At 48.4% G+C, this 11151-nt stretch overlaps 1 protein-coding gene across 2 annotated transcripts; it reads left to right on the forward strand.

Annotated features, from left to right (window-relative positions):
• Window positions 1-774: 774 nt before the first annotated feature.
• Window positions 775-5164, forward strand: LOC140698147 (uncharacterized). 2 transcript variants are annotated; one of them, XM_072967495.1, is made up of 3 exons: window positions 775-1182; window positions 1754-2941; window positions 4565-5164. In XM_072967495.1, the coding sequence occupies exons 1-2, from the start codon at window positions 841-843 to the stop codon at window positions 2915-2917; spliced, it is 1506 nt and encodes a 501-aa protein (XP_072823596.1). In that variant the 5' UTR covers window positions 775-840; the 3' UTR covers window positions 2918-2941; window positions 4565-5164. The 2 variants fall into 2 exon arrangements, with proteins under 2 accessions (XP_072823596.1, XP_072823595.1); XM_072967494.1 differs by lacking the exon at window positions 4565-5164 and having other exon boundaries at window positions 1754-4237.
• The last annotated feature ends 5987 nt before the right edge of the window (window positions 5165-11151 follow it).

The raw sequence follows: 11151 nt of genomic DNA on the forward strand, positions 1-11151 counted from the left end.
AAGCAGTGGGTGAATGGAAGGAAGGAAGGAAGGCAGGAAGAAAGGAAGGGAAGAGGAAGGGGGGATGGGGAAGGAAGAAAGCGGTGGATGCAGGGGAGGTTAGATGGGAGAGTGCATAGGTGATTGTGTCCATCCCAGTCCTCCCAAATCTGTCCCTGACACAAGATCTGGGTGTAAATCATTTACTTGGGAGGTGATCCCAGGAAAACACAGTGAAGGAGTTGGGAATTAAGACAAGGGAGGAAGAAGAGTCAACAAAGATGCATTAATGAGCAGGTCATTGTTATGGGTGACCGGGGCGAAGCCCACTGGATCCTCTGAAAGACAGCCTAGGCTACACCTCAGAAGCACCCCACCAAGAGCAGGAAGCCAGGCTTCATATCCACTGGTTGAGAGTTGCCTCTGGGTGTTAACTCTCTGGCACTTGCAGCCTGCTCTGCACACCAGCCAGAGAAGATTCTCAAACATGAGGCATAAAAGCCTTCACAGTGACATCTAGGGTGGGATGAGGGCCCTGGGTAATACCAGCAGTGACTGCTGCAGGGAGGGTGGAAGGATGCCTGGCTCTGACGTGCTCTCCCATTTGCTCCCGGGGCAAGGCAAGGACCCAGCTGACCTCCACTCTGCTCTGCGGGGAGGAGAGGGAGACGGGGAGCTGAGCACAGCCCCAGCCACCTCCAGAGTGACAAGCAGTGGCAGTCCACTCCGTGTATAGCTTTCTCTTTTGCTGACACAACTTCCTCCTCAGCTTCCTGATTACGAGTTGGGGCAGGACAGCCTGGGCCTGGCCGGGAGAGGCCCACAGTACTCTCATCCACGTCCAGGCCCTCAGGGGGCACCATGAGCTGGCCCCGACCCCCAGGTCCAGACGAGGATGCTCCTGAGACCCTCCTGGACGACCTCATCAGCTACTACATGGATGGGGCAGGGGAGGGCTGGCTCAGGGTCTGCAGGCAAGGAGCCCTCACCCACAGGGCCCAGCGGCTCCTGGGTACAGTGGCCCCTCCTCAGCTCTTTCTGCCTGAGGCTATGGACTCTGATCTGGGGGCCACTCATCCCCAGGGGGCTCCCAGCTCTGCCCAGCACATCTGCCACGAACTGGTGCGGGCACTGGAGTTCCTGGAACTAATCTCCATCAACCTACTTCTGTTTCCCTGGAGGAAGGAAATCAGGTCCCTGAAGGTAGGCACCACCACACCCCTGAGCAAGGGGGATCTCGGGTAGGGGCCAGGCTCTGCCTCCCGGGGGGAAAGTGTGTCCATCATGCCCACTGGCCTTGGTCCCAATTTACAGTTGGAGAAACTGAGGGCTAAGGAGGTTAATGCAACTTATCTATGGTCATCAGCTAGTAAGCAGCGCCAAAAGGACTCAAACTCGGGCAATGCAGATCCTAACCACTAGGCTATACTGCCTATCTAAAGAGATGGCACCAAGGAGCTCATAAGGAACAAGAGAAAGAGTTCGGCTGTGGAAAGCCACTAGAAAGGCTTATTCTCTTCTGGCTCCAGGTCAGGATTGCTGGGAACTCAGTCATTCTCTTGCTGTGTAACTTGAGACAGAGGTCCTGATTCTGGGCCTCAGTGTGTGCCCTTCTGTAAAATGGGACCAAGTTTCCATGTGGCCCAATGCCCTGGCCCACCTGCTTCTCAGGAGCCTCCCTTGGCCCTGGGCATCAGCTCTTGTCCTGCCTAGCCCCTTGAAGCCACTCTGCTGAGATGTATCCCACTGTAATGAACACCCCTGTTTGTTTCAGACATACACGGGGAACTTTGCCTACTGGGTGCGGCCCGTGCTTTCTGAACACACAGTGCACACCATTCTGGGCAGGCTGGGCTACATGGCCACCTCCGAGGCCGAGTTTTCACTGGTCCAGGCCGTCAGCGAGGAGGACGCCAAACAGGTGGTATTTGAGATCTTCCTGACAAGAGTCGCATGTGAGACCGTTCTCCAAACCCCAGGTGGGCAGGACCTAGGGCCGGACCAAGAGAAAGTGGCCGGGCCCCACTGCAGGTGCACCTCAGAGAGAGGGCGGGCGAAGACCCACAACGGCCTCCAGGAGGCCTGTCCAAGCCCAGGCCGCTCCGCAGGGGCAGGGACCGAGAGGGCACTGGCTGAGAGCCCTGATGGTCCGTGCACTCTGCTTGCGGCCTTGAGCCTGCCTGAAGTCTCCATAGCACCCCGCAGACCCCTCACTGGCCCCCTGGCCTCCTGGGGCCCCCAGAGCCAGGCCAGCACACACTTGGACAGTGAAGAGTTCCTGACCTGCTACAGCGACCTTGTGCTGCGCCGGACACCTTTGTTCCCCAGGGACCATCCCCTGAGCCACCTGAAGGGAGACCAACTCCAGGGCCCAGGCCTGGGGCCCAGCCCACCTTCAGAGGAGGGGGTGGCCCCCACAGGTAGCCATGGCGGGGAGTCCCTGATTCCCAATACAGCTTCAGAGAGCAAAGGAGTCACCATTCCCAGCCAGCTCTGCCTGACACCAGGCCCCCAGTTGTCAGAGAATTCCTGGGACCCAAAGCTAGACGTGCAGCCGGAGCTGGCCGCCCCCGGCACAGACACTACTCTTCCAAGTGCTTCCTCAGAGATGGACGAGCTGTGTGAGCAACTGGCCCACTTCCTCAAACTCCCAACTGCAGCAGGCCATCCTGGGGGCTCTCCAGGCCCGGGGGAAGAGGAGAACAGACAACCAGAGCCTCTGGTGGGGCCAGAGCCGGCCAGTGAGAGTGGCTGTCCGGGCAGTAGCGTCGCTCAGCTCTGGAGGTCTCCTCAGACCCCCTCTTCTGCACAAGAGCCCCCAGTGCTCATTGTGTCCCCCCAGAGGGGCTGGAGGTGCCAGCTCCCATGGGAGGATTCTACACAAGCACCAGCTGAGGATGTCACCCCTGGATGGCATAGGGGCAGTCACCCTGACTAAGCAGATTGCTCTTCTGCCAAAAAGGTAACCATGTGGAGAGGTGGTAGATCTGAGACGACAGTTGGGGAAACAGCAGCCAAACCCACAGCTTGTCAGGCACAGGGACCAATCTGCTAATCCCCGCTGGTCTCAGGCCCCAGCCCTGCCTCCTGCTGACTGTGTGACTTTTGGCCACTCACTCCACCTCTCTGAGCCACATTTCCTCATCTGTAAAGTGGATGTGGTGTCAGGCATAATGAAGTGAGTTGTGCACAGTGCCGACCTCAGAGGGCTTTCTGTCCCCTTCACATCCCAGCTCAGTGTATGATCTTGGGTGAGTCATCTGGTATCTCTGAACAGCAGTTTCCCTCAGCATCCTTAAGGCACCTGTCACGGGGCAGATTAAAAGAGAAGAGACATGTAATATGTGTAATACACAGATGTGTAATACACCTTTAATCTGTTTAGGGCCCATTGTCACCTCCCTTTTCTCTAAGCTAACTTCTGGTTGATGGAGAACAAGGCCACAGTTGCGAGCCTGGGGTTAGCTCACAGGCCTGCCTGCATCCAGGGTGGGAGGCTCTACCATCTGGGCTGCCTGGAGTTGGGCAGGGGGCGCCACCTGCCTCTCCTGCCCCCACATATGCACACATGCAGGCACACTTGCACACAGGTGGGCATGTCCAGGCATGTACACGCACACCCTTAGGCATTCCTCGTGGGGTCCCCAAGAGACGGTGTCCTCCTCCTCCTCCAGCCAAGACCCTCTCTATAGGGTGGCAGGTGGCACCTGCCCAAGGGCAGCCCCTCGGCTTCCCATCTGTGAAGTAGGGAGGATGGCCCCTGCCTCCCAGGGTGGTGGTAAGCAGTAAAGGGTACATTGGTAAAGGCTCCTTCTGGGCATACAGCAGGTGCTTAATGTTTGTGCCTGCCTTGCTCTCCCTGGAGCTGAGTGTATGACCCCACCATTTTTAGCCAGAAGACTGAGGGCCACAGGTGGGAAGGATTTAAGGGGTGTTGGCCCTGCCTCCCTCAGTCAGACAGCTGGCCTCTGAGCCAGCCCCTCCACAGGCTTTTTGAGACAGATCAGGAAGCAGTCTGCTCTGTGGGGAGAGAAGCATACTGGTCAGTCATCCATCCACCCGTCCATCAGTCCATCCATCCATCCACCCACCCACCCCAATTACTCAGCACAGCACCAGCAGTCAGCACTCAAGCTGCTGAGTTGCCAGTGTCTGGGGCCTGGTGGGAAGAGGGGCATCCTGGGGAAGGAGAAGGTCAGGAACTGGCTGGGCTGGAGACAGAGTGGGTCAGGAACCTCAGGAGAAGGGATGAGGCAATGGAGAGATGGGTGGCCAGGGAAGGCCTCTCTGAGGAGGTGACATGTTGTGAAGAACATATATTAGATCCTAGAAGTGGGGTTGCTGGACCACAATGTTAAGTGCATATTTGTACTTGTTATCAAATTTCCCTCCAGAAGGGTGGTACAAATCTGCATGCCCACCAGAAATGTATGTTGTGTGTGTGTACACGTGTGTGTGGGTATTTTGGGGGGGCTATTCTGGTAATATGTCAGTGTTCTTTTAATTTTCTGCTTAGTCTATTTGGGCTGCTATAAAAAATCACAGGTTGGGTGGCTTATAAACAACAGAAATTTGTATCTCATAGTTCTGGCGGCTGGAAGTCCAAGACCAGGAGGCCAGCATGGTCAGGTTCTGATGAAGGCTCTCTTCCAGACTGCAGATGGCTGGCTTGCTGCTGTGTCCTCACGTGGTGAAAGGAGCTTGGAAGCTCTGTGGGGTCTCTTTTATAAGAACACTAATTCCACTCACAAGGGTCCACCCTCATGACCTAATCACCTCCCAGAGACCCCCATCTTCTAATACCATCACCTTGGACATTAGGTTTTCAACATATAAATTTAGGGGAGACACAAATATTCAGATAGAACAGAAACTGCATTTCTCAGAGTGAATTTGAATATTTATATATGTCTAAGGGCCATTTTCGTATCTTTTTTGTAAATTGTCTGTTTGGGTCTTTTTCTCATTTTTCTATTAGAGTTTTGGTCCTTCGTCTATTTTAAAAGAATTCTTCATGGATATTAGCTGTTCGACTGCGTTATGTGTTGTAAACATTTTCTCCCAGTTTGTCAATTGTCTTTTGACTTTGTTATCCGGTGGTTTTTGTCACATACATTTAAATTTTTTTATTTAGTCAAATGTATCAATCTTTTAGAACTCCGGGATTTTCAATCAGTTAGAAAGTGCTCCCTACATCGAGGTTTTAAAGAATTCATTCATTCTTCTAATACTTGCATGGTTTATTTTCTTTTTTTTTTTTTTTTTTTTTTTTTTTTACATTTAGATTCCTAACCATTTGGAGTTCATTCATGGGTAATATGTGAGCTGTGGATCAATTTTTATCTTCTCAGCAACCATTTATTAAAAAGTCTATCTTTACCTCAATGATCTGAGATGCCATCTTTATCACATGTACATGTAATTAAGTCTGTTCCTGGACTCTGTATCCCACTGGTCTGTTTGTCTATTCATGCACCAGTACCACACTGTCTTAATTACAGAGGTTTTATAGTTTGTTTTAGTGTCTGGTAAGGCTAGTCTTCCATTGTACTTTTGCTTTTTTCAGTGGTTTCCTGGTTATTCCTGAATGTTTGTTTTCTATATTAATTTTAGTACAATGATTCTAACTCTAGCAAATAGACTGTGATATTTCTATTAAATTTGTAATTTAACTTAGGGAGAAGTGGGGTTTGAACAAGCAGGAAATAGCCAGACACTGCCCTAGATCCTCTGTGTTCATCATTCATTAACTCACCCCTTCCCAGTCCATGCAGCCCTTCTCCCTGTGAGGGAGCAAAAAGAATCTGTGTCTAGGGGAGGAAGAAACAGGACTAGAGAAGTGAGGTGACCTGCCCAAGGTCTCACAGCCAATAACCGGGAAAACTGGCATCCCAGCCCACGTTCTGGCCCCAAAGCCCGAGTCCCATCTACAAAGCCAAGTGGACCCCCATTTAAAACTTAGCACTTGGTCACTGTTCATTTTTCCAGGCATTTTCAAAGATATGGAGCTTCCAAGATCTACCCTTCACCAACTACAGATAAATATGCTCTCTGCCTCAGGGAAAGGGGGTGGTAAGAGATCACCTGGGCCCACAGAGAAGAAGGTCTGCCAAGAAATGAGACAACTGACTAGGAAACCATCAGTTTATTGTGAAAGGAACTCCACGCCCTCGTTGGTATAAGATGAGGTGTCTGTTTCCAGGACTGAGAAGCAGCTGTGTCCCTCCCCTCCCTCACATGCCACAGAATGCCAGGTGCAGATCCAGAGTTCCCATGAGACACAGGGACACTTTTAAGAAGAATAGAAAGGGCAACTGCTTGCCCCAACCTCTGTCATTCTAGAAAGGCCACAGGGCACTTTTCAGGGGTTCAGTCTTGAAGGTCAGCCTCAACAAGGACTGTGATCTGTTCCTACTAAACAGGTCAGTAAGATGGTCCCCTGATTAACTAGCAGATGTGTGTGCCCAGATGGGAAGTGCTGGTTACTGGGGTTACTGCCATTCTGGGGTCTACTACCTACATCATGGCCCAGTTTCCCTGGGCACGACAGCTGAACTAACATTAATGGGGTACTCACTGCACGCCAGGCCCTGGTCTGGGCCCCTTCCACGTGCCAGACCAGTTATCCTCACAGCCCTGAGAAGTGAGCAGTGCTCCCATTTGACAGGTGGAGTTTCCACGACATGCCAAGGCTTCTTGGAACTCCTGGATGCCCAATTCTAGAAAGCATCAAGCTAAGAGAGGTGGTCCCAAAGGAACACTAGCACGTCTAAAGATTATAAACGGAGAGTCCCCAAATGAGCGGTTCTACAGTCAAAAAGTTTGAGAGTCCTTGGCTAAAATAAAGTTCAGAAGGTGTTTTTAACCCACAGCCAGTACAATACTCAGTGGTGAAAAACCGAAAGCCTTCCCACTAAAATCTGGAACAAGACAAGGATGCCCACTCTCACCACTTCTATTCAACATAAACTTGGAAGTCCTAGACACAGCAATCAGGCAAGAAAAAGAAATAAAAGGGATCCAAATTGGAAGAGAAGAGGTAAAACTGTCACTATATGCAGATAACATGATACTATAAATAGAAAACCCCAAAAGCTCCACACAAAAACTACTAGAGCTAATAAAAGAATTCGGCAAGGTAGCAGGATACAAGATTAACATACAAAAATCAGTTGCATTTCTTTATACTAATGATGAATTAGCAGGAAAAGAAAGTAAAGAAACAATCCCTCTTAAAATTACATCCAAAACAATAAAATACTTAGGAATAAATCTGACCAAGGAGTTGAAAGACTTATACATGGAGAACTACAAAACACTGATTAAGGAAATTAAAGATGACTTAAAGAAATGGAAAGATAACGCATGCTCTAGAATTAGAAGTATCAATATTGTTAAAATGGCCATACTTCCCAAGGCAATCTACAAATTTAATGCAATCCCTATCAAATTACCCAGGGCATTTTTCACAGAAATAGAACAAATAATCCTAAAATTCACATGGAATCACAAAAGATACAGAATTGCCAAAGCAATATTGAAGAAAAAGAACAAAGCTGGAGCAATAACCCTCCCAGACTTCAGGCAATACTACAGAGCTACAGTAATCAAAACAGCATGGTATTGGCATAAAAACAGACATATGGATCAACAGAACATGATAGAGAGCCTAGAAATAAACCCACAGGCCTACAGTCAATTAATCTTCAATGAAGGAGGCAAGAATATACAATAGAGGAAAGACAGTCTCTTCAGCAAATGGTGTTGTGAAAATTAGATAGCAGCATGTAAATCAATGAAGTCAGAATACTCCCTCACACCACACACAAAAATAAACCCCAAAATGGCTTAAAGAAATATAAGACAAGACACAATAAACCTCTTAGAAGAAAACATAGGCAAAACATTCTCTGACATAAATCTTAGCAATGTTCTCCTAGGGCAGTCTACCCAGGCAATAGAAACAAAAGCAAAAATTAACAAATGGGACCTAATTAAACTTATAAGCTTTTGCACAGCAAAGGAAACCATAAGCAAAACAAAATGACAACCTATGGAACAGGAGAAAATATTTGCAAATGATGCAACTGACAAAGGCTTAATTTCCAGAATACATAAACAGCTCATACAACTCAATAACATAAAAGCAAACAACCCAATCCAAAAATGGCAGAAGACCTAAACAAGCAATTCTCCAATGAAGATATACAAAAGGTCAATAAGCACATGAAAAATGCTCAATATCACTAATTATCAGAGAAATGCAAATCAAAACTACAATGAGGTATCACCTCACACCAGTCAGAATGACCATCATTCAGAATTCCACAAACAATAAATGCTGGAGAGGGTGTGGAGAAAAGGGAACCTTCCTATACTGCTGGTGGGAATGCAGTTAGGTGCAGCCATTGTGGAAAACAGTATGGAGATTCCTCAAAAGACTAAAAAGAGACTTACCATATGATCCAGAAGTCCCACTGCTGGGCATATATCCAGAGGGAACCTTAATTCAAAAAGATACATGTACCCCAATGTTTGTAGCAGCACTATTTACAATAGTCAAGACACAGAAACAACCTAAATGTCCATCGACAGATGACTGGATAAAGAAGTTGTGGTATATTTATACAATGGAATACTACTCAGCCATTAAAAAGAATAAAATAATGCATTTGCAGTAACATGGATAAAACTGGAGATTATCATTCTAAGTGAAGTAAGCCAGAAAGAGAAAGAAAAATACCATATATCACTCGTATGTGGAATCTAAAAAAAAAGACACTATGAACTCATCTACAAAACAGAAAGACTCGCAGACATTGTAAACAATCTTATGGTTACCCGGGAAAGGGGATGGGAAGGGATAAATTTGGGAGTTTGAGATTTGCAAATGTTAGACACTATATATAAAAATAGATTTAAAAAAACAAGTTTCTTCTGTATAGCAAAGGGAACTATATTCAATATCTTGTAATAACCTTTAATGAAAAAGAATATGAAAACAAATATATGTATGTATATGCATGACTGGGACATTGTGCTGTACACCAGAAACTGACACATTGTAACTGACTGTACTTCAGTAAAAAAAATTTTTTTCAAAAACAGATGTTGTAGAACAATGCTTAATACATTGCACATATTCATGAAAAAGTTTTTATTGCAGGACTTCTTGACTTTAATGAGGCTGATGTACCTGTGCATGTCAGAAAGAGTGCCCAGGTGGTGTTTCCCAGTCTTCTGGGCTACAGAACCCTCTTTTCTCAGAACCTGTATTCCTATCTCCCAGGACACCTGTGTTCCACAAATCTAAGCCTTAGAGAAGAAAACGTCAAAAAATGCAGAAACTCAGGAAGACAGCAGTAAATGTGGATACCTATTCTGACTCCACAAGATTGGCTTTCTCATAGCTTCTGTTTAATGACAGGTTTTGCCAAGTTCACCAGCTAATGTAAACTAGAGGAACACAGAGTTCATTCCATCCTCAGGGAAGTTGCGGGGTTGGGGTTATTAGGAAGAGAAAGCCTGTGCCAGTGACCCTGGGGCCTTTGGTGACTTAATCCACTGCCAAAGCCCAGAGGCACTGGGCACAGTATTATTGTTATTAGATTCTCAACAGTGGAGGGCTGACATTTCTAAGAGCTTGTCAATTATTTTAATAACTATAACTCTTCAGGGTGGAGAGGCCAAGGAGATAAGTGTTACTCTGCAGACGTGAGCATTTGAAGTGAGATCCTGCATCCGGCCCTGAGCTCTAGGAAACCGAGGGCGATGCAGCTTCAATAGCACCCAGGGGTGGGCAGCTTTCAGAAACATCCTCTGCCTGCTCTCAGAGCAAGAAATACCTCAGTCCTTCCTTCCCCAGGTGCGATGGTGGGAGTCTGTGGAAGTCCCAGGAAGGGTCTTGGACTGAGGTACTCCCCAGGCAGAGGGGCACTTCCCATCTAAGTGAGGGGCTCAGGTGGAAAGAAAAGGGGCAGGAAGGGAAACAGAAAGGGAAAAACTAGCTGGGTGACATCATTTCCTGGGGTCCACATGTGGCGCGTGTCCCGAAAGCCACACTGTGGAGTGCACCAGCCCGGCGCAGGAAGCAGGCTGAGCCCAGGGCACTGCAGGACTGGGCAGTGAAAGCGATGGGGCGGGAGCGCAGAAGGGATGGGGAGAAAGGGCCCAGAGGGCACCACAGAGCTGAAGCCAAATGGTGTGGTCCAGCCTGTGATCCATGACTTCCCTCCTGCCTTTCCCCCACCTCGGAGGCCTCAAACCAAGTCCAGTTAGAACCTCCCAGTTTATCTTAATTGTGCCTTGCAAAGGTCATCGTCTGCATTTGAATTAAAGCATGAATGGAGGCAGTATGCCCTGATGCCAACATCAACCAGAACAGGAAGTCCGGCGCCACCTCGGACACTAAGTCCCCCGGAGGAAGGAAGTCAATCCAGGAACAGAAAGGCAGAAAAAGCCTGGGACCCTGATGGCCTTGGAGCCACACCAGCCCTTGACCATCCACCTCTGCACATCTTTCGTGGGAAAGAAAAATATAGTGCATACATCAATCTCATTTTTAAAAAATACCAACCACATAAAATATTTCTGAATGTTTCTCATCATGTATTTTACATGTAGAATTAAAAAGCTTGAATGTGAATGTGGAATTATCTCACTAAAAATGCTGACAAAGAAAATGTATATGCTGTTCAAGACTTTAAATTAGCAAGAGGCAAAGCAGCTGAGGTGGCTCTGGGGTGGACTGACTTTATGCCCCACAGAACCCCACCTCGGGGTAAGAAGATCTGGAGCATTACTGCCCTGGCTTGTCCCATCTGGCTCTTCTGGGATGCCAGGCCTTGCCATGCTCCTCCTGGCCATTCCTGGGAGTCCCTGGGGAGCGTCTCCCTCTGCTCAAAGAACTAGGGCCCATGCCTACCACATGCCCTCTGCCCTTTGCTTGCCCTGGTTCTCGGCAGTGTTCATAGCTACTCTGTGACCCCTGCGGCCACCAGCCCCGCCTGCCACATGGTGTGGGGGTGGTCAGCCCTCGGTGGGCTGGGCTCCAGCCACTCCATGTGACATCTGAGGCTAGGAGATTTCTACGAACAGCCCCGGTCCCTGCAGACGCCCACAGCACCCTATCCGTGGTGCTGGGTGGGAGGGCAGAGAGCTCATGTTAGGACA

This window comes from Vicugna pacos, chromosome 9 (assembly GCF_048564905.1).
Source record: "Vicugna pacos chromosome 9, VicPac4, whole genome shotgun sequence".
NCBI classification, from domain to species: domain Eukaryota; kingdom Metazoa; phylum Chordata; class Mammalia; order Artiodactyla; family Camelidae; genus Vicugna; species Vicugna pacos.